At 36.2% G+C, this 25,192-nt stretch overlaps 1 protein-coding gene across 1 annotated transcript in view; it reads left to right on the top strand.

Annotated features, from left to right (window-relative positions):
* LOC131156748 (mediator of RNA polymerase II transcription subunit 33A-like) overlaps positions 1–25,192 on the top strand; it is an 85,184-nt gene that overhangs the window by 12,465 nt on the left and 47,527 nt on the right. Inside the window, exon 2 of the mRNA XM_058110667.1 lies at positions 8,104–8,214. Within this exon, the coding sequence (XP_057966650.1) occupies positions 8,104–8,214 (111 nt within the window). The remainder of the gene's footprint in view (positions 1–8,103; positions 8,215–25,192) is intronic.

The raw sequence follows: 25,192 nt of genomic DNA, 5'->3' as shown, positions 1-25,192 counted from the left end.
CTCTATGGTCCCCAAAACTACTAACCGAGACTTCAAAACCTACAAACCATAGTACAATACATGCTTACAACTCGTACTACTACACATATTCTGAATCAAAAACGTACACCGAGTCTTACCTCGATTTTAGCCTGAAACCCAAAAACGCTCAAAACGAGATCCGATCTACTAGAAATGTAGAGAATCTCCTTCCTTGATCCTTGCAGTAACGTTGGATTTACGAATTCGGCGACAAATGGCGAAGAAATCAAGAGAGAGAGAGTTCTTCAAGTTCTAGAGAGAGAGAGAGAGAGAGAGAGAGAGAGAGAGAGGATATTTTGAGATTACTTAACTCCAAAGTAATGTAAATTGATATTTATAGCCCTTTGACTCGGGTGGATTCGTCAACGAATTGGCGTCCTCGTCGACGAGTTCGCCATTGCCTTCGTCGACGAGACAGTGGCCTCGTCGACAAGCCGAGGTTCCAGATTTTTCCTAAAATCCCTCAGTATCTCCTCGTCGGCGAGACACTGAATTTCATCGCCGAGAACAGAAGGGACTTCGTCAACGAAGTTTGCTCAAATTACCACTTTACCCTTCTTTCAAATATTAAATCCACATACCACGTTCGGGTTCTTTCACTAGCTATGAGAGGAAAGAGGTTTTGGAGGGAGGGAAAATGGAAATAGGAAAGGCAAATAAGTTTAGTAGCTAAAAGAAAGGCATCGGTGAGGTAAGATTATCAAGAAAAATAAAAGAAGCATTCAGAAGGTGGAATCAACTAGCAACAACTACCAGGTTTTAGAAACACTTATGGAAATGGTTGAAGAGGCATACCTAACCATGCCCCACTAGTACTCATGAAAATTATAAAATTGAACTGTTCAGGGTTAGTTCAACACTTAAATGCCTTGGTGATTGAACATAAACTAAACTTTTTTGTTTTTATTAGAAACAAAATGCAAAGGGGAAAAACTTCAGAGAATACTTAAAGGTATGGATATATCTGGGATTGCTACAATTGATTCTAAAAATTCTAAAGGAGGTCAGAGAATACTTAAAGGTATGGATATATCTGGGATTGCTACAATTGATTCTAAAAATTCTAAAGGAGGATTAGGAATGGGTTGGAGGCCATAGGTGGAAATCATTTCTAAAGGTAAGAATTTCATAGCAATTTTGATAAATTAAGAAGGAAAAGAGTGGTTGTTGTTGAGGCTGTATGGACTTCTGTATCATAAGGAAAATTAAATTCTTGGACAAACTGAGAACTATATAGTAGAATCCTTTTGAGACCTTATGTTATGCATTAGGGATTTCAATCGATTGCTTTCAAAAGCAGGTAAAAGAGGTGGTAAAGATAGGGGCTCCTACTCATTAAAAAAGTTTAAAAATTTTAATTGAGAATTAGGGCATGATAGACCTTAGGTTCAATGGTAAACCCTATACTTGAACAAACAAAAGGTTTGGATTAGCCAATAATAAAGAGAGATTGGATAGAGGCATTGCTAACATAGCATGGAGAAGTTGTTTCCCTAAGGAAATTGTTAAACACCTCCTACCTTTTTAATCTTATCACAATCCTGTTGAGCTCGAAACACAAGGTGATCAAAATAATTTTTCAAAACCATTCAAATTCCAATGGATGTGGACTTGAGATAATTCTAGTCATTAGTTGTCAAGGAGGCCTAGTACTTTGATATAGAGGGTTCAAATGCTTATAAACCATACATGAGGAGAAGTGTTTTTTGGACTTGAGGTTGAAGCTATATAAAGAGTTCAACTCTCCATTTATAAAACACACCTCAAAGTTGTACTTTGTTAAGAAGTAGTGGATTGATCGTTGGCGTCCGAGGACGTAGGTAATTCTATACTGAATCTCGTTAATTTTTTGTCTTGTTCTTTTTACTGTTTTATTATTAGTTTCTGCATTACTTTAGTTTCTTATATATTCAATAGCAATAGTTGTAGTATTGGTGTTTGGCACAAGTGGGGTGCCCGACACCATAATCAACCCATAGTGTCAAGTGCAAAGAAGAGAGAGATTTCTCCTTAGCTAGGGACTATTAAAATAAATTTTGATGTTGCCTTTAAAAGTAGGGGTGTATTTGAGTTGAGTTGAGTAGACACAATAAGATACTCAACTCGAAAATGTTAAGCTAGCTTGAAACTTGACTTGAATTCAATTGATCTCAAAATTATTAAACACGAACTCAACTCGGCTACAAGTTCTTAAAACATAAGCTCGACTCTATTATAAATTAATATGAATACATGTATAAATATATATGATGTATATATAATGTTAAATATAAGTATAAAATATATATTATAGGGTTTATATAATATAACAATAATAAGAATAAAAAGTTCAATTAGACTCAAACTTGACCCAAGTACTATTTCGGAGGTCGAACCTAAAACACTTGTGTAATGACCCAGAAAATTTTAACTATTTAAAATGATAAGAAAGATAATAAAAAGAAAAGGGGAAATATAAGAAAGGGAAAAGAAATTTTAAAGGGTAATAAGCAGACGCTCGTCGACGAACTTGATTTTCTTGTCGACGAGCAATCTTCTAAGCCTCGTCGCCGAGTATGCATGTCTCGTCAACGAGGGTTTACCGAGAGAGGTTCTAATAGTTCTAAATTTCGTCGACAAGCTCCCGGTTTTGTCCATGAACTGGTTCTTAGGCTTGTTGACGAGTCTAGATGTCTCGTCGACGAGGCCGCGTGGCGGGTCCAGGGCATAATATGGATTATGGATGTACTTTTTATGGGTTTGCATATGTGAATATAAAACTCTGGTATTTTCTTTGAGGTTATTTAATTAATTCCGTTGCGTGAATGGTATCAGAGACGTATGATTAGTCTCATAACACCCCAAGCCCCACGTGGTGGGTCCGGGGTGTTGCACTTGGACCCGCCACATGGGGCTCGGGGTGTTATGAGACCAATCATACGTCTCTAATACCATTCATTCAGCGGAATTAATTAAATAACCTCAAACAAAATACCAGAATTTTATATTCACATATGCAAACCCATAAAAAGTACATCCATAATCCATATTACATAACCAGGACAAAATATATAGTAAACATAAAACTATGCACATATTCGTTTTGATATCCACTCACAAAAACTAACCCCGCCCTAGAGCTTTCTAAGCTCGATCACCTGGAAGACCTGAAAAGATTGATAAATCGTCGGGGTGAGACACCTCTCAGTAAGAAAAAAAATAAGTTACAATAGTGTGTGACTGAAGTGTTTAATATATAATTACAAAATATACATACAATTGAAATCCACTATCAATAACAACTGAGAAAATGCATCCTTAATCACAACATTGTCGTCTTCTCTATCACCCAATCACATACACACATACATAATTATTTTTACTAATAATTCCCGAGAATAGAGAAGTCTACCCGCCCATACAAGTAGATTTCCTCTACTCTAATGCTAATGCCAAGGCACTCACCTTTCTCAGTAAGCACTCGGGTTATGTATCCAGGTAAAGTTTCCAAGAATAGGGAAGGTCACCAGCTCATACAAGTGGCTTCCCTCTGCTCTGGTACCTACAGATAATTACTAGAGCACTCGCCTTCCTCCTCCTTCATCCACGCCTTTGCCTCTAGGATCCATCCTTGAATATATATATAACATAGGCAAATTTAGAATCTCTACATCTTAATATATATATATATATATATATATATATATATATGACATAATCATAAAACATAAAACCTATTTAATATCCAAATCCTCAATTAAATATCCAACATCTAATTATCCGTAATCATCTTAACCTTTAAATTCAAATTCCAAGTTTCAGTTTCTTTGCTTAAAAACATCACCGTCGATGGATTTACCGTGGTTTTCTGAAACCATAGACTGATTCAAAAAATCACAGAAGTCCGACAAGGAATTTTTGCCTCCAGGCTATGAAACAAACTCAGACTCCTGTCAGTACCTTAGTCTACCCATTCCTACCCTTATCCAACTTAAACCTATACTTTGACATTAATCCTCCTAAAGTCCGCAAGACCGTTATGCTCTGATACCAATTGTAACGTCCCGAACCCGCCGCATGGCCTCATCGACGAGACATCTGGACTCGTCGGCGAGCCCACCAATAACACAGTTCGTGGATGAAACTAGGAGCTCGTCGATGAAATTCAGAAATATTAGAACCTCTCTCGGTAAACCCTCGTCGATAAGACATGCATACTCTGTGATGAGGCTCAGAAGATTGCTCGTTGACGAGAAAATAAAGTTCGTCAACGAGCACCTGCTTATTACCCTTTAAAATTTCTTTTCCCTTTTTTCTATTTCTCCTTTTTCTTTTATTATCTTTCTTATTATTTTAAATAGTTAAAATTTTTCGGGTCGTTACAACTTGGGTAGTTCAAACTTGAGTAAAATCAAGCCGAGATGAGTTAGGAGGCGAGTCGAATCCAAATAACTCATAAGTAGACTTGACTCACTTACACCCCCTATTTAGAAGGAAAGAGTTTCATTGTTATATAACAATCATGGTTAGGAAAGATAATGGTTTACTACTTGAAGGATGGGTCAATGTATTTTATGCTACTAACCCTTCAATAGGAGAGGTGATGTTCGATATTATCAAGACTAAATTTTGAGGAGGGTATAACAATTCTTGAAGGCGATGCTAAACTTATCATTGAAGATATAATTCAATCTCATAAGAATCCTACTAGGGATACAATCACATTGTTAAAAGGATTATATTTCACCAAATTTCAATCTAGGGATCTTTCTTCTTGCCTTAGGGGAAGCCAATAACCTAGCTTATTGGGCTGCTACATAGGCAACTTCATTGCACATTCTAGAAGAAGTTTTGTCTTCATCCTTTTTGCTTGCCTCATAGGATTCATTGAGCTTGGTTCAAAGATTTTCAAAGGTGTGCTGTTGGAGGTAGTGTCAGGTGGGCCGCCATCTTCTTCCTTTGTTTCTGTGGTACTTTCTTGTTCATTCTCATATGTTTTTTGCTTTGTGTTTGTCTTGTGAGTCATCTTAGCAACAAAAATAAAAAAAATAAAAAATATTCCTTCAGTACCAAACACAATCAATGCTTTTAATTTTGGTGGCAAAGTAGTATGGTTTACATTGTATTTGGGAGAATGGAAAAGGGAGTGGAAGGGAAAAGAATGCAAGGAAGAGTTTTAAATACTTCTTGTTTAGAATTTTTTGTAGAGGAGAGAAGGATGAAAGGATTTTCCATTCATTTCATTCCATTATATTAAAAAAAAAATCCTCCAATTGGAGAATTTTTGGATGGAATGTGGCAATAAATTTAATAATTACCCTTTTTCTTCTTATACTTGAATAAAACATCCAAACCATGGATGTAAATGTTAGACCCTTCTTCAAAAGACCCCGTTTGATTCTTAGTATAAAATTTTTACGCCTTATATGATATTCTCAAGAATCTCATTCTTATAAATATGATAATTCTCATTCTCAAATATCCCATGGGCATCCTATTTTTTGAGAATTTCATTCTTAAGGAATATGTGAATCCTACCACATATCACTTCTTGCCCTAAAATAAATGTGAAAATGAGATGACATGGGTACCATATTATTAAAAAAAAGTAAAAAAGATTTTGTATCCCTTATATGCTATTCTTAGGATTCTCATTCTTATAAATATGATAATATTGCATACTACTACATTGCAAGGCCATTTATGTTCAATTTTATTCTCATTCTTGTGTATTCCATAGACATCCTGTTTTTTTAGAATTTCATTCTTAAGGAATGTGAGAATCCTACCATATATCACTTCTTGACTTGAGGTGACTCTTGGGTGAGAATCACAAACGACGAGACTAAAGTAGTCATTCGAGAACGAAGTGAGGGTAGTCCCCACCCACTCCCACCCCCCCCCCCCTCCGGGTGGCGGGCGGGAGAACCCAAAATCGTAGGGTGAGAGGGAATGCCACACATCGTAGTGATCGAAGGACATAGAGTGTGAATAGCTTCAGAGAGTGTTGCAATTCTTGACACGAAATAGAGTAAGGGACTTGTGAAAAAGGAGGCAAAATAAATGTGAAAATGATCTGACAAGGATAATAAATTATTGAAAAATGTAAAAAGATTTTGTAAATGGAATGGTCCTAAAGTGGCATTTAGTTTGCTAAACTAAAAAAATGAAAAATGCATTCATGAGAGTTTTAGTATTGAAAATGCAATGCCTGTATGACATAAATATTTTTATAGATTTAGAAGATCGTAATTGTCCATGTCAATATTTAGTTTAACACAACAATCATAATAAATATTTAAAAAAAAACTACTATTATACTATTAATTTGTGTACAAAATAATTATATTTTCATGATGAGAACCTACTAAATGTGCACCAAATTAAATTCATGGCATAAAATTTTCAACTACAAATTAAAACCAGTCAACACATAATAATCTAACTAAACATAATAATACGCGCTAATCACAACAACATGTAATGGTATTTTATTACGAGACATTAAAGTTTAAGTGACTAAAATAGTAAAAATAATTCTACTATTACACTGAGAAAATAAAATAAGTGATTAAAATAATAAAAATAATTTAGTCTAAAAACATATGATATTCATGAAACTGGGGAAGTGGGAGAATGAGATTTCAGAATCATTCATAATTCTGAAAAACGTAGGATTACCATCTCACAAAGGCCAAAACCCAATTTGTGTTAAAGATTTCACCTGTTCCTGCCGGGCTAGGTGGTGTTTATTTTCTCGAATGATTTTTGCTCTAGATTTGTATGAATTGAATTCCATAGATTCAATTCAATTGGAGTGAAATCGACGAAGGAGCCAGTTGCAGGTTCCTCGATTGTTTGGAACTTTAGAGTTGGGGGAAATCATTATTTGAGGTCGAAAGCTCGAGCATGGAGATGGGCGCTTCTGGGTTTTTCCTCCCTGTCGATAGGAACACAGGGGTCGCTGGGTGTTTGCTGTGTGGCGCCGTCGCTAGAAAAAAACAGAAGGAAGAAAGTTCACAGCTTTTGCGGCGGCAAAAATCGCCACAAAAGCTGATTTTTCTGGGAATGATGTTTGGCCTCGCCATTGCGCCAGCAAATGTAGTTTCTGATAAACCGTCATTCATTCATGAGTAGTTCTTTTCAATTTTATTTTTGGGGCTGGTGGTGTTTTAGATGAAAAGATTTTCCATGAATTGTGCTTCATTCTGTATGAAACGTGTTTTGGGATTTATGGTGCCTGTGAAAATGTAGGATTAGGATATTTCCTTATCTCTGTGAGATAATGATCTCTGAAATGGTTCCAACGTTGCATGTTTAGTTGATTTTGTCGAGCTAGTTTCAGTGGCCCTCAGTTCGTTCTCGAAATTGTTAGAAGCCAATTCATAGTTTGTAGTCCCACAATGCGCTCCTCTTCTTTTTATAACTAAGTTTTTCTTTCTATGTTTGCACAATAGCTGTTTATTTAAGAGTCTGTCTGGTGCCAGACAGAATATGAAACCATGTTTATTTATACTTTCAGTTTTTAGTTTTGTAAAAAAAAAGAAAATTATATTTTATGATTTTTAGTTTTGACAACTATTGTCTGAAATTTTAATATCCAAAAATAATTTTCTTGGATTGAATAATTAATTTTATATACTTTAAAATTAAAATTAAAATAAAATGATCACATGAATTAAATAAAATAAAAATAAAAATAAAAATATACTTAAGTTAAAAAAAATTAATAATAAAGCCAATTACAAAATATTTTTACTTTTTTTTTAATTTATCATGTCTAATAAAATTTTTATTGTAAAGTAAATTTTAGAAGTATAACAATTAAGTAAAATAATTACAATAATTTTATTTTTACTATAATATTTTTTAATGTGTATTGTTTGTAATTTTATTATTTTAATTATATTTTATGATATTGTTTAATTTAAAGATGAAAATGAGCATTTTTTTAATTAAATTTTTAATTTGTATTAGTTATATAAATGTTAAATAAATATTATTTTTTTTTTTCTAGTTTTGGGTTACCGTTTTTGGTTTTCATTATTGTAATTTTTGACAGTGATACCAAATGATCATGTTGAATTCTTTTGTTTAGTACAGGGTCATACCATGTCGACAGCTCCATCCCGCAGCATATAGGCTTTTTCTGGAGCTCCTTTGGAGGCATGCTTTTTCATTTGCATCTCAAAGCAGTGGACCAAATTATCATAAGTAAGCGCCTCTCTCTCTCTCTCTCTCTCTCTCTCTCTATTATCATAAGTAAGCACCTCTCTCTCTCTCTCTCTCTCTCTCTCTCTCCATCGAAAAGGAAGTGATGCTTGTTAAAGGTCCTTGAAGTTAATCATAGGCGACCCTGCATTTTTTTTAATTATTATTTTTTCACTATGAATTTCCTTTAACTTGTCCTTCGATATTTTTTGGACTATTTATGCACTTTCATTTCTTTTCATCCATTGCTCATTGGTACCTAGGTTAGGCAGCTAGTATGTAGAAATACCCTTTAGTTGATGCATTTATGGCCATTTCCCAGAATTTTTTTTTGGCAAAAGCCAATATATTTCCTCATGATACATATCAAAACTAGAGTAAATCCAAATGTGGTCAATGTGGTCAACTTGCCAATATTTCAATTTGGAAATTGTTGAGAAACCACTTTATCTAAAAGCTTAAGTTTTGAGGTCCTTAACTCTCCCCCGCACGTGCGGAGAGAGAAATGAATTGTAAAAACCATCCGTTATAGGATATATGATAATTTGTAACACTCATGCAATAAAACGAGCAACAAGGTTAGAACCTAGGGCCTCCTTGCTGATAGAATCAAAGAGGAGCAAAAGATTGGGAAAAGAAAAGGCTTTCATTGAATCATTAGAGTTTTACAAAAGATAAAGATGACTTATATAACCTACAAGAATAAAAGGAAAAAAGACCATTCTACCCTGATATCATGCAAATAATTATTATTACTAACACCCCCTTAAACTCACGATGCGGCAGCAAGAATCATCAAAAACTTGTCAACCAAAAAACAAAAGCATTGGACGGTGTGGGACTTCGTAAAGAAGTCAGCAACCTGTATGGTGGAGGGAACAAAAGGCAAAGTAATAATTCCTTGCTGAAGGTGGTGTTTGGTGACATGACAATCAATTTCAATGTATTTGGTCCATTCATGAAACACCGAATTCATTGCAATCTAGATAACACTCCTATTGTCACAATACAGAGGAGTAGGAGCAGAAAATATAATACCCATATCAGCCAACAACCAACGTAACCACACAATCTCAGTCGTGGTAGACGCCATTGCACGATATTCAGCCTTGGTGGAAGAGCACAAAACTTGCTTCTTGCTTTTCTAAGAAATAAGGGAGTCACCTAAAAATATGCAAAAGCTGGTAGTGGATTTTCGGTCAGTATGATCAGTAGGCCAATCTGCATCAGAGTAAAAGTTTTAACGACGAGGTCGAAGAGAATAAAAGACTTTGATAGAGAGTCCCTCGAAGATATCGCAAGATGCGCAAATTAGCTGACCAATGCACAGATGTAGGTGAAGCAACAAACTGACTCACAATGTGGACAGCATAAGCAATATTTGGGCGAGTAATGGTTAGATAAAAACTACCAGCAATGGTACGTTACAAGGTGGGATCGGGTAGAGGAATACCATCAGTGGGAGTGTAGCGGGCATTAACCTCAAGAGGAGTATCAACGGTCCAACTATCAGTGAGATGAGCACGGTCAAGAATATATGCAACATACTTCGATTGGGAGAGCAAGTAACCTTTGTGGGAGTAGGCTACTTCAATTCCCAAGAAGTAGCGGAGTGGTCCTATAGAAATCCTGAGTATCTTGGAGTGATGTAGGGGGTATTTATGTAAAGGATTGTATATTATTGAGAGAGATTATTTTAGGAGATTGTTTCCATATTTAGAATACCCAATTGTATTATAAGTATTGTGTATTGGCTTGTAGAAAAATTATTCAAGAAATACAGAAAACCTATTATGATTTCATGGTATCAGAGCTAGGGTTTCTAAATCCTAGTTAGCAATGGCAGAAAGAGTCGTCAACAGCAAAGGGTCGAGCACCTTGAAGCTCTCGACGGCGAGACTGAAGCCACCTCCACCGTGGGTTCGAATGGGCTAGATAGCTCGTCCTTTCCACTCTCGGTGGAAAGACTGAATGGAAAAAATTTCCATGAATGAGCTTAGTCAATCAAATTTGTGATTGACGGCAAAGGGAAGTTAGGCTACCTTACCGGCGAGAGGAAGAAGCCCGCCTCAACCGACGCTGCAGCTTTGCAGAAGTGGAAGTTCGAGAACTCCATGGTGACTGCGTGGCTTGTGAACTCCATGAAACCTTTAATTGGCAATACCTACCTGTTCCTACTGATGGCAAAGGATGTCTAGGATGTTGTCCGAGAGACATACTCAGATGTTAAAAGCTACTCCCAAATCTTTGAGATTATGACTCGGCTATGGCAGATGCGGCAAGGAGAGAGAGACATCACCGACTACTATATGGAGATAATGAATCTGTGGCAAGAACTCAACCTGAGCGTTGAGGAAGAATGGGAATGCCTTGGAGACAGTACCTGATACAAGAAAAGACTAAAGAATGAACGAGTCTCCGAATTCTTGGCCGGACTTAACCAAGACTTGGATGAGGTGCGAGGGAGGATTCTTGGCCGACGTCCTCTGCCTTCGACTCTGGAGGTCTTTGCGGAGGTGAGGTGAGAGGAGGATCGTCGCAAGGTAATGTTGAAGGAGCCGATCAGAAATAATGGGTCTGAGATGTCTGCCCTAATTTCGAGAACTCCTATGGGTACAAGCCAAAAGGTACAGAAAGGGAATCCCTGGTGTGAGCACTGCCACAAGCTAGGCCACTCAAAAGATAATTGCTGGGAAATACATGGGAAGCCCGCAGATTGGAAGCCGAGACAGAATCAAAAAAATCGTGGCTACCAAGCTGCTATTGATAACCCAGTTGAGAAAAGGTGAGAAAAATAACAATTCCACTTCAGGTGGCGCATTCAGTCCAGAGCAGTTGGAGCAACTCTATAAAATGTTCTCTACCATTCAAGCATCGGGTCAGTCTTCCACAAGTATTCCTTCTAGTTCTTTTGCCCACTGAGGTAATTTTTTGACAGCCTTAAATGCCGTCTCTCATTACAAATCACCATGGATAATTGATTTTGGTGCCTCTGATCATATGACTGATTCTTATCATCTGTTCTCATCCTATTTACCTTGTGCTGGAAATTTGAAAGTTAAAATTGTAGATGAATCACTCTCATCTGTTGCAGGCAAAGGGAGTATTCGAATCTCTGGTTCTATAATTCTAAAATATGTCCTACATGTCCCTAGGTTGTCTTGCAATTTGTTATCCATTAGCCAGTTGACAAAAGATTCCAATTGTTCTGCTAAATTCATTTCCTCCCACTATATTTTCCAGGATCTATCATCAGGGAAGACGATTGGTAGTGCTAAGGCATATGAAAGACTCTACTACTTTGAGGAGGCAAATATGAGTGAACAATATAAAATTGCTAGTTGCAATTTTGCATCTGTTTCTAAGGATAGTGAAATTTTGTTATGGAATTCTAGGATGGGTCATCCAATTTTCAATACTTAAGACGTTTATTTCCTTCCATTTGTTCAAATAAAACGTCTTTTGAATTTCAGTGTGAGATTTGTGAACTTGCAAAACACCAACTTAATTCCTTTCCAAAATCCACATACTAACCATCCAAACCTTTTACTATGATTCACAGTGATTTATGGGGGCCCTCATGCTCTCTTAATCGCACTCACACGAAATGTTTTGTTACTTTTATTGATGATCATACTCGTATTTGTTGGGTTTACTTGTTGAAAGATAAAACTTAAGTTCGTTGTATTTTTGTTAGTTTCCACTCCATGATTCAAACACAATTCCAAACTCACATTCAAATTTTACGTGCTAATAATAGTACTAAATATTTCAATAATATCTTGGGAAATTATCTTCAAGAAAATGGAATCATTCATCTAAGTTCCTATGTGGATGCCCCTCAACAAAATGGGGTTGCTGAATGCAAAAGTAGGCATATTCTTGAAGTAGCTCGGGCATTGATGTTCACTACAAATATGCAAAAATATTTTGGAGCGATGCCATTTTAACAGCTACATATCTCATTAATAGAATGCCTAGTCGGGTTCTTTCTTTTGTCACTCCTCTAAAAAAATTTCAAGAATGTTTTCCTAACTCTCGGCTCAACTCCAATCTCTCCTTGAAAATTTTTGGGTGTACTGCATTTGTACATGTTCATGGCCACAATAGGGATAAATTGGAACCTCATGCCATTAAGTGCGTTTTTATTGGTTACTTTCCTACTCAGAGAGGCTACAAATGTTATGATCCTGTCACCAAAAAAAAAAAAAAATTTAGCCTTGATGTCACGTTCTTTGAAACTACTCCTTACTTCCGAAAGCCCTCTCTTCAGGGGGGAGATTGGAGTGAAGATCAGTTCTTTGATTACTCTGTTGATGAATCTATGCCATATATCTTTGTTAATGAATCTGTGCCATATATTGAGTCTGCCATTGCATCATTTCCTGACCTGTCATGTACAAAAGACCACTTAAACTCAGGGGGAGATGTAGAAAAACAATATAATAAGGAAATACTTGTTTACTCAAGAAAGCCAAAAACAAAGAACAAGGAGAATCTCATACTTGAGGCACCAAGAGAGTTGAAACCGGTGATAGCTCCGAGCAACCATGAGTCCATGCCCAATCTCGATCAGGTAATAGATGGCCATGAGCTTCCTTCTAATAAGTCTGCACCTGATGACATCAATTTATCCATTGCAGTAAGAAAACAAACTAGATCATGTACTCTATATCCCTGGTCAAAATACATGTCTTATAAAACTATGTCTACAGGGTGTCGTGCTTTTACTTCTAACCTTGACAGGATAAAAATTCCAAAGAATATCCCGGAAGCCTTGGAGATTCTTGAATGGAGGGAAGCTGTCATAGAGGAAATGTGAGCCTTGGAAAAGAATGGGACTTGGGACGTTATGAATTTGCCGGGAGGGAAGAAGCCAGGAGGCTACAAATGGGTCTTTACAGTGAAATATAGAGCTGATGGGACAGTTGAACGGTATAAAGCCCAACTTGTTGCAAAAGGGTTTACGCAAAACTATGACATTGACTACATAAAGACGTTTGCACCAGTGGCAAAATTGAATACAGTTCGGGTCTTCCTGTCCTTGGCTTCCAACTTGGATTGGCCACTACAGCAACTCGACATTAAGAATGCATTTCTAAATGACGAGTTAGAAGAAGAAGTCTATAGGACGATTCCACCAGGTTTCAGTAAGAAAGGTAAAGAAAATAGAGTATGTAAACTCAAGAAGTCCCTGTATGGACTCAAGCAATCTCTTAGAGCATGGTTCGATAGATTTGCGAAGGTGATAAAGAACCAAGGATATCGACAAGGGCAATCAGATCACACTATGTTTTTCCAACAGTTTGAAAGTGGTAAGAAAACAATTTTGATTATGTATGTTGATGATATAATCCTAACTGGAGATGATACAGTGGAGAAGAAAAGATTGAAGAAAATCCTAGCTACTGAGTTTGAAGTTAAAGACTTGGGACGAATGCAGTACTTCTTAGGAATGAAAGTTTCTAGATCAAAAAAGGGTATCAGTGTCTCTCAGCGAAAGTATATCCTTGATCTCCTAACCAAAACTGGCATGCTTGGATGCAAACCTAGTGAAACCCCCATTGAAGCAGTAAAGAGAGTTGAAGACTGTGGAATATCAGTTGAAAAGGAGCGTTATCGAAGATTGGTTGGTAAACTAATCTATTTATCACATACCAAACCCAACATTGCATTTGCAGTAAGTGTGGTAAGCCAACAAATGCATTCACTGAAAAAGACTCACCTAGATGTTGTGTACAAGATCCTCAGGTATCTCAAGGGCTCTCCCAGCAAAGGACTCTTCTTCAAGAAGTGTGAAAGTAAGGAAGTAGAAATTTTCACAGATGTGGATTGGGCAAGATCAACAGAAGATAGAAGGTCTACCACCGGATATTGCACCTTTGTATGGGGAAATTTGGTGACGTGGAGGAGTAAAAAACAGAATGTAAAGGCTCAAAGTAGTGCTAAAGCTGAATTCAGGGCAATTGCACAAGGGATATGTGAAGGACTATGGTTACGGAAACTTTGGGAAGAATTACAAATTTCAGTGGAATTTCTTATCAAACTCTACTGTGACAACAAAGCAGCTATCAGTATCTCTCTCAATCCAGTTCAACATGACAAGACTAAGCATGTAGAAGTGGACTGACATTTTATCAAAGAGAAGTTTGAAGAAGGAACCATTTGTGTGACTTATGTACCTACTAAGGAACAAACATCAGACATCTTACCAACGGGTTAGCCCGATAGAGTTTTGATGATTTCATCTGCAAGTTGGATATGATCAATATCTATGATCCAACTTAAGGAGGAGTGCAGAAATCCCGAGTATCTTGGAGTGATTTAGGGGGCATTTATGTAGAGGATTGTATATTATCGAGAGAGATTATTTTAGGAGATTGTTTCCATATTTAGAATAACCAATTGTATTATAAGTATTGTGTATCGGCTTGTACAAAAATTATTCAAGAAATATAGAAAACCTATTCTGATTTCAGGCCCCAAATCCTTCATGTCAAACTCTTGAGCCAACATCTTTTTTAAAGTCCACAATACCATCAACATCATCACCCCTAATAATCATATCATCAACATACAAAGAAAGAATGATATAGCCAGCAAAAGTACGCTTAACACATAAAGTTGAATCATGAGCACTGGAAGAGAAGCCAAAAGAAGTGACAACCATCAAAAACTTCTCAAACCAAGCTCGAGAGGCTTGTTTGAGACCATATAAAGCCTTATTGAGTTTGCAAACCTCACCTAGGTTATGAGAGACGCCAAGCGGGGGTACCATGTTAACTTCCTCCTTAAGATCCCCATTCAAGAAGGCATTTTTAACATCCAACTGAGAAATAGGCCACCGACGAACAGAAGCTACAGCAATAAGAGCACGAACAGTTGTCATCTTAGCAACTAGGGCAAAAGTCTCTTCATAATCCGTACCATACTCTTGGGTAAAACCCTTAGCAACCAAACGAGCTTTGTATCGCTCAATAGAATCATCTAACTTCATTTTGATATTATAAACCCAACGAGAACCAATCAATTTCTTACTAGAAGGAAGTGACACCAAGTCCCAAGTATGAGTTTTATGCATCGCAGAAATTTCCTCGACCATAGCTTGTTGCCAAAGAGGATCACAAGCAGCCTCCTTATGCGAGGTAGACTCACAAAGTGGGTGAATAGCTACTAAAAAGGAAGCGAAATAACTAGAATAACAAGAATAAACAAAATTTGGTGATTAAGTGGACTTACGAGCATGCTTGGGATAGCGAGACTGATGAGAATCCACAACCATAGGAGATTCTTGGGGGACCGCAAGAGGGGCATCATTATCACCACCATTTGCATCGTCATCACCACCACCATCGCCACCATTTTCATCATTAGAGAAATGGTCAATACGAATAAGGTCTGGCTATGTCATATGAGGAGAGCTAGGAGGAATGGTAAAGAAAGGAATGTGTTTGAGGAAGGCAACACGACAAGAGACATATAGTTTCTGAGCAACAGGATCAAAACACCTATAACCGTCCCTCTCCATAACCAAGGGAGACACACACATAGCAGAACGTGGCGATAATTTAGTACACTCAACAGCGGGACGAAGGACAAAACATAGGCAACCAAAGACTTTTAGAGAGGAGTAATCAGGGGGGGGGACCCATATAATTTTTCCCAAGGGGAGAGACCAGAATTTTGGGATGTGGGGATTCTATTAATCAAGTGTACCGCGGTAAGAACCGCTTCCCCCCAGAATTCACTAGGAACCTTAGCAGATAAGAGAAGAGAGCGAGCTATTTCAACAATATGGCGATGTTTTCTTTCGAAAACACCATTTTGTTGAAAAGTATCAGTACAAGAAGATTGATGAACAGTATCATCAAAGATGAGCTACTCAAAAAGTGCCTTAGAAGTATACTCCCCACCCAAATTGGAATGAAAACACTTAACTACAGCAGAGTGTTGAGTACGAACAAATGATCAGAAAACAGTATAGATATGGATAAAATCAAATCGACGTTTCCTTAAATAGACCCTGTTGGAATTGGTGTGTTCCCAAGAGAGGGGGGGTGAATTGGAAATTTAAACTTTCCTAGGTCAATTTATATAAATAGCAATATTTCATAACTTAAGGTCTGTCTATGCAATCTCAAATGTGCAGATAAATATAATGTGCGGAAATTAAATCATGCATAACATTCACAGTCAATTGAAAATAACATATATGTGCAGTAAATAAATTGCGGAAATGTAAAGTGCACACACGGTATGTTATCGGGGTTCGGACAATACTACCTACGTCCCCGCCTCAGTTCGCAAGTCCGAGGATTCCAATAATGCTCACTTAACGGGTGGAGCGGCACCGAATACAATACTAGGTCAAATTACCAGGACTGACCTCAACATTCACAATCAATCCGTACGGGCTAGACTAACACCCCTTCAGGCCACGCTTGGAATACAACAAATAATTAGTATAATTTTCGTGTACAATATATGTGCTTCTCCAATAAGCAGATATGTACCAATACACACAATACAATAACAAATTACACTTCAGTATGATATGAATGTATGAGCTCAATGAAATCTATATCCCAACTCTTAATCATATGCAATTATAACAATTTATATGTGAGAGTATTGTGAATAAATCTTTGAGTCAATATATGTATATCAATCACAAGAAATAATCTCAAAGATCTTTAGAGCACAAGCAAATATCTCAAGAATAATTTTTCAAGTATCAAGTATAAGAGATATTTAGATTCTAGTTTGTCAAAAATGAAATAGCCAATAGCACAAGACAAACCTTTGAATCTTGCAACAAGAATGCAAGACTCACAAGTTCAAGAGTTTCCCCAAAAGAATTATGGATAAAATACCAAGGGAAAACTCTAGCTCACTCTCCTAAAAATCAATTTCAAATAGGAATGTGCAATGAGAGTGTGAGCTTTTGTAAATGAAATGGATGATCTTAAAACACTCCTACTTAAAATAATTTTGCAAGAGAGAATCAGTAGGAGTAAAAATGTAAGCTTGTATGAGTAAGAGTATAAAAGAAATTTGCCAAGATTTTGAGAGAGTTTTTGTTAATTAAGTTTGCTAATCAATCCTTAATCTCTCCAAATGAATGAGTATTTATAGATATTCAACAAATTATAACCGTTGGGGGACACAAGGGTCATTTTGGAAAAGTTTAATGTTGGTTAATTAAAATTAACCTAGTTTAAATGCAACAAAAATCAAGCAACCTGAGAGGTTCGGTCGCCCGTCCATAGGGCTCGTTGCCCGAACAAACACAAGCCTATTCCAAGCTTCATGTGGCTGAGGTGAGTTCGATTGGCTGAATGTTAGGGTGATTTCCCAACCTTCGTGGTTTCAGGCGCTTGGTCCATGGTTTGGGTTGCCGAACGTCACAATTCGATCGCCCAGGCCTATTTTGAACTACAAGTTCGGTCGTCCGGGGATAGTGGAAAAAATGAACTTTCATGTTCGGTCGACCGTGGACAATATGCATAAAATTAGTTCGATCACCCGAGCCATAGTCAATAGTTTGACTTTAGGCTGGTTCAGTCAACTGAGGCATTTATAACGCCAAGGTTCGGTCGCTCGAAGCCCTTTAAAAAATATTTCCTCTTCGTTTGACCTTATATGATTTTATCCCTATTTGTATATGTTTGCAATTAGGCTCAAAGGACTCAATCATGATGTGTCCTAGGGTCAATCATGGCCTCGAGAGTTAACCCCAAAAATCCAATGTTGGTTGACCTTCAGTCGACTGAAGGTGATCCCTAAGGTCATTCTATGGTTTTTGAGCTTATGCATCCTAACATGCATGTAATGCAATTATTACAAACCATATTATTATTACAGACTCAAAGAAAATATAATGCAATTACAATTGATAAATTTTATCTTCATTCCTTTTGCACTTCGTATTGTCATGTCATACGCCAAGTGATGTTGAATTTCAGCTCCTCATGACTTCTATTTTATCCTTACCATCCGTGCATGCAAAGTAATAATCCTGCTCAACATACTTAATGCCTAGGTAAGATACTTTGTATTTGTCATAATCAAAACAAGATATGACTCAAAAAGTCAACAATCTCCACCTTTTTTATGATGAAAAATACAAATGTAAAAGTGGGTATAGCTTAGAAAGGCTCCCCCTAAGAGTATGCATAATTTCAAATTTTCAATGCAGATCAAGCATATCAAGAACAGAAGACATTGTCAAAGCAATATGCATTGTATTTTAAGTTTGTCACTGAAGCACATCTATCAAAGCTTGAAGGCCAATATTCACCCAAATTTGCAAATATATTTCTCCCCCTTTTGGCATCAGCAAAAGGGTTAGACAATAAAATCACTTGGGTATATAAAAACATTTTAAAAACTATTTGAAAAATATATCAATTAAGAACTTAAAACAAAACAAAACATAACAAAAAAAGTATTCCTCCTTTGATGTTTTCAAAAGGTACTGGGGATGTGCTTGCAAAAAAAAAAAAATTTAAAAGATAATGCAAGTACAATTTTTCTGGTGGTCATTTAAGGACAAAAATAAAACATAACTAGAAAAAAAATACTATCATATAGATCCTAAAGTTAACAATCAAATGCAAGATCATATGCCAACATAGATAATTGTGGCTAATCAACATATTTCAAATTATGATTTTCAATACAATCATCACATTTAAACTCATGCCACATTTAATTAATAAAAAAAAATAGATCTAAGCCAAAGGTGTTGGAGAGCCTGACAAGATGGAGATCTAATTTCAAGGACTCCCCCTATAAATTTGAGTATGAGCTTAGATGCATTGAATTTAAGATTCACTGTGGGTAGAAAAAGATTCATTTATATTATTAATCGTGCATGCCACAGCAAGCTATGAATCTAAGCTAAAGGTAGGGTGAGCATAAGGAATGAAATTTTAATTTTAGATGCTCCCCTTTTCAATTTGAATCCAAGCTTAGATGAAATAAGTTGCTTATACTAGTTAAAAACTAATTTCATTATGTCTAGTAGTATAAGTCATCATTTTAAATCTCTTAAAATAAATATAGTGGTAAAAATTAATTTACTCTTTTATGCAACCAGTATAGCTATCCCTATGGATTACACATGCATCAGAAAAGATATATTAAGGCATGATTTTGTGTTACCAACCAAGAACAATCCATATCTAATTATATAACTTTAAAAGCTGGATATGATTTTCGGGTTTTTTGAAGAGTCTCAATATTCGAAAAGTGAATTGATGCATATGAGTTCTTTAAACTTCTTCTATAGGGATGGAGCTGAGCTCCTCTAACTATCCGATCATTATGTTAGGATGAAATTGAATTATTCAATTGATTTTCACTTATCCTTTCAAAAATATTTTAACTTTCATTGAATCATAATCATCTTTGTACAAGGTTTTACTTTGGGAAAATTCTTGTCGAAATTTCGGCTACATGCCGTCTGTAAATCACACATTTTCCCATAAAACCTGTACCTGATAACTGGTTGTTTTCATCAAATAGTTCATATAAGGCATGCAACAACCTAAAATCCACTACCTGCATGCAAATCTCATCATTGTATTCGTCATGCAGGAGACATTCTAGACTAAGCATGCAATCAGGTAGCAATTATCAATTCATAAATAATAATCTATCTAACAAAGAATATAAACAATAAATAACAATGGATAGTTATGAGTTCAGTGCAGTTCTCATAAAGGCATATGGGTAAAAATGTTATGAGATAATGAGAGCATTTAATTTGTGTAGACATGAAAGTGTAATGCTCCCCTTGAGTTATGCGTTAATCCATTTTATGCATTTTCATAATTTTCTAATTCCATTAGCCAAGATTTTTAAGATTTTCGATGGTTTAAGCTTGTCTTTGAGCTTATGCATCCTATCATGCATGTAATGCAATTATTACAAACCATATTATTATTACAGACGTAAAGAAAATATAATGCAATTTGAATTGACAAATTTTATCTTCATTCCTTTTGCACTTCGTATTGCCATGCCATATGCCAGGTGATGTTGAATTTCAGCTCCTTATGGCTTCTATTTTATCCTTACCATCTATGCATGCAAAGTAATAATCTTACTCAACATACTCAATGCACGGGTAAGATACTTTGTATTTGTCATAATCAAAACGGAATATGACTCAAAAAGTCAACAGACCCAACAATACCAAGTATAATCATCAATAAAAAAAACATAATATCTAGATCCCCCTTTTGTGTCAACAGGGTCAGGACCCCACACATCCAACAATACCAAGTATAATCATCAATAAAAGAAACATAATATCTAGATCCCCCTTTTGTGTCAACAGGGTCAGGACCCCACACATCAGAGTGAATTAAATCAAAAGGTGCAACAAACTTAGATATGCTGTGATTAAAAGGTAATGCAAAAAACTTTGCCAATTTGCAACCACTACAGTTAGAAATATCATGTATCTGTAAGTCACCCAAAACACCACAAGATACCAAAAATTTTAAACGAGATGCCAACACATGACCAAGTCTAGAATGTCATAAATAAAAAACAGAGGATGAGGAATCCAAGCGGAATGAGGAAAGGTATACTCCCGATGCTGCCTCATGATCAAGAACACATAGCTCATCCAAAACATATATGTCACCCTTTCTATAGCCTTTCCCAGTCAGCTTCCCGGATTGAGGATCCTGCACATGATAAGAAGTAGAGGAAAAATGAACAGAATAACCAGCATCACACAATTGACCAAGAGAGACAAGACTCATGGTTAGGTTAGAAATGCAATAAACATCTGAAAGTGAGAAATTATGAGTACGACTGGAACCAATACCCTTTAAAGCCATAGGAGTACCATCAGCAGTTAGCATAGAATTTGAAGAAAATGATGGATGTATGGACGCAAATGAAGAGAAGCTAGGGGACATATGATGAGATGCACCAGAAACTAAAACCCACAAAGAAAAGGATATACCTAAGGGAGTAGGCGATGACAAACTTACTGCAGATGAAGTGGACATGGATATACCTGTATTAGATTGGTGCCCTCCTGGTCGCCACTGCTGGGGCATTGGACCCCCTGAATGCTGAGATAGCTTTCCTCCATTTCGCCACAACTGTGAAGTTTGAGTCTTATTCAACAAATTTGGACACTGAGTCTTCCAATGACCCTTCTGTTTGCAAAAACTACACTCATCAATGACAACTTTCTAACGTCAATTTTGACCATTGGAAGATTCCTTAGATGAGACTGCCAAAACAGTCTTAATAGGAACTAGGAGAAGACCTTTACCCACATATGACTTAAAACGCACTTCCTCTGCCATTAGTTCACTAACAACTGAATAATCATCTTCAAATAATCAAAACAGTCTTAGTAGGAACTGGGAGAAGACCTTTACCCACAAATGTCTTGAAACGCACTTCCTCTTTGCCATTTGTTCACTGACAACTGAATCAACAATAATCTTCAAATGCAAAAGCTCCCTGCGACGGCCAAGTTTGCTTATGCTAGCGCCAAGAAGGCTGTTCTTGCGAAGAAGAAAGTTGTGAAGGCAAAAGCAAAACAAAACAGCACTGCAAACAGATGATGCCATGATGCGACCGTCTGCAATTTCCAGCCTGCAATTTTCGGTCTGCAAACAGCACTACAAACAGAAGACGATGCTCTTAATACTCCGCAGAGAGTGAAGAAGCATGTCAACAAGATCAGAATCGAGTCACTCAATCAAACGGCGAATTTTAATCCCAAACTAAGTCAAAAAAATCTTCGAAGAATCTGTTCAATCGCCGCCCGGGGAAGCAGCGGTTAACCGCGGTGATGGGGTTAACTGTGGCGATAGAGTATCGCAGCGTGAATTTCTACAGCTGCATCAATAATGCAGCGCACCACCCACAAAATGGAAAACAAGTACATCTCCGAAAACGAAATCCAGCAAGGACTTGATATTCACACTAAAATGCATCATAACCAAACAACAACCCACCTACATACAGTAATCAAATCACATCAGATCTGAAAAATGATTGAATAACTTAACTTCAATCCTACGACAGATCAAAAGAGTACAGAATCACAGATATCGAAAGTACCAAAGATCAAAATCCGCAAAAAAGAAAACACCAAGCGGCTATGGGGGAAATGGGCGGTGGAGATCCGAGATCCTATCGGAAGAATGGGATGCATGTTTAGAGAGTTTTTTCCCGTTTTATAATTAAAAAGAAATAAAATATAAAATAACACTCAGATTGAAAAAAATTTTCCTAAAATAATGCTAACGTAATCTCACAACTTCATACTGCGAGATTTAAACTCATGGGCCGCTCTGCCTTCGACCCGTGGCAACAAGAGAAACAGCGGGCAGGTGACGCGTGACGACGCTGGACCAAATCTCGTAGCTCTAAGCTGCGAGATTTAATGAGGGCATCCAACTGGAACGTGACGCGTGGCGCAAATCTCGTATGACCAAACTGCAAGATTTGTGCCTGAAATCCATCCGTGTTGTGACACATGCTAAATACATTCTCTTTTAATAAATTTAATCATAACTTTTTCTTATAAATATAATTTAAAGTTAAATTTAAATTTTTAAATTTTAAATATATAATTTTTAAAAAAAATATTTACATAAAAGAATATGATTCTAACCCCTGAATTTTCAAAAAAATACTAAAAAATTTCTTATAATTTAATTTTATTGACGGAATGAATATTTTGTTAGTTAACTATTAAATGCATGTGAAATAACAAAATTTGTCTTTAATAAAATGATATTTTAAAATGACATTAATTTAGTAAATATATATATATATATATATATATATAATTAATATAATGATTAAAGTCAAATAAGTGGATTAGAAACCGAACAAAAATTTCGAATTGACTGCTTTGATGCTTTGGGCCAACTAATTATATAAGTATGACAAAATAATTTGTATTATTTCAAAAAAAATTTTAAATATAATTGGAAAAAATCAATTTCTCAATAAGTTATAAAAATGCCTAGTAATTATAATGCTGAAAAATGTTTATTAGATGTAATATTTAAAATTAACAATTAAACATTTTGCAAGACAAATTTAAATTTATTATTTGAATTTAAATTTAAATTTGCAAAAAGGGAAAGTTATAATTAAATTTAAATTATAACTTTAAAAAATTTAAATTTAATTAATTTTTAAATTTATAAGGGAAAGTTATATTTTAACAATTAAACAATTGTTATATTTTAATTTTAAGTTTATAAAATTGATAAACTTAAATTTTATATTTTAAATTATAATTAAATGTAATTATAATTAAATTTAAATAAAACACATTGTTAATTTTAAATATTACATCTAATAAATATTTTACAGCATTATAATTATTAGGCATTTTTATAACTTATTGAGAAATTTACTTTTTCCAATTATATTTTAAAAAAATTAACAATGTGTTTAATTGTTATGAGACCCAACAAAACAAAGTACTAATCTATTGGAATTTAACTGAAAAATTATTAAAATTATATGAAAATTATCTTAGGATACTATCATATGGGTAGGTAGAATATTCTTATTTAATTTATTATTTTGAGATAAGGTATAAAATTGTTTTGTTAAGAAGTTATTTATTAAAACTCGATTACAGTTAAATACAATAAATAGTCTTAAACACCTATGACACTAGTTTCCACGCACACTTAAATGTCTAATTTGTTTTCATAGTCTTGGAAAATTATACGAAAATTATCTTAAAAAAATTCAAGCTAATTTTTTTTAATACACAAGTAATCTTACTTTGACTACCCACGACACTAAATACACCGCGAAAAATAAAATCCATTAACCAAATACCATACAAATCTTAGCGATATGAATTTTGAGAGGGTTAAGACAATTCAATTTAGGAAATTAACTTAACTAGACATGCAAATTTTAGCGATATGAATTATGTCTCATTTTTTATATTTGGCAGTATTGAATTCTTTAAAGATACGAATTATTAAATGATATATACAAAAGAATCAAAAAAATAATCAATTATATACAAATGAAATCAAAACAATCAATGATATACATACAAATAAAATGCAATTAAAATAATGCTAAACTACTCCGTGCCGCAGCGAGGTCGTCTCCGGGGTCGTGGTGGCTGCCGTCTGCGTCTACCCTCTCCCTGCTGGTCAGCATCATCAGGTGTCCTGTCCCGTCATCCTGGATGTGGATCCTCTCCCCCAAGAGGTGCTGCATAATCATCATCATCCATGCGGAGCGCACGCGGTGAAAAAATGATACGATGTCTCGGGACGAGAACAAGGCAGCATAGGAGGTGCATCGACCTCCACCCCATCGAAAAGATCGTCCAATAAAAATGACATAGATAGGGTAGCAACAGAGTCGGATGGGGCATCAGTTGGTCTGCTCGACGGTTCGGCAATATCAGCTGCAGTGGAAGGCGCATAAGGCGCTGACGGGCCGAACAAGTACTCGGCCTGTACGAGTGGTGGGGAGGACATGGGAGTCCCTGGATGACTAGAGGAGGCATGTCGTCCTCCTCGTACTGGAGCTGCTCGACCTCCTCGTGCTGGTACATCAGGTCGACCTCCTCGTTCTGGGATCCGTCGACCATCCTCGTGGACGAGGTCCAATGCAGCACTCATCAATTGGTGGATCGCAAGATCCGACGAGATCTGGTTTGCCTCAATGACTATGTCAACCTGCAGGATATGAACATATATTATTAACGCATTTAAATCGGAACGTATATATCATAAAATGAGTTGTGGCATTAGTCTTCTTACAAGGCTCAAATATACAACAGCGGTCCTATCGACGGAGCGGCGTGTGATAGACGTATACCAAGTGAAGTATGGGTCGTCTAGACGCATCGGACCATGCTCCGCCACTCCTCGTACGATGTAGTCTCGTCGATGCTCCCACGCAGTGACGAATATCGCATGCGTACTCAACCAGTCTGTGACCC

The sequence above is a fragment of the Malania oleifera genome, chromosome 5 (assembly GCF_029873635.1).
Source record: "Malania oleifera isolate guangnan ecotype guangnan chromosome 5, ASM2987363v1, whole genome shotgun sequence".
NCBI classification, from domain to species: Eukaryota; Viridiplantae; Streptophyta; class Magnoliopsida; order Santalales; family Ximeniaceae; genus Malania; species Malania oleifera.
Note: the sequence above shows the minus strand (reverse complement) of the source record. Positions and strands in the feature narration are given on the sequence as shown.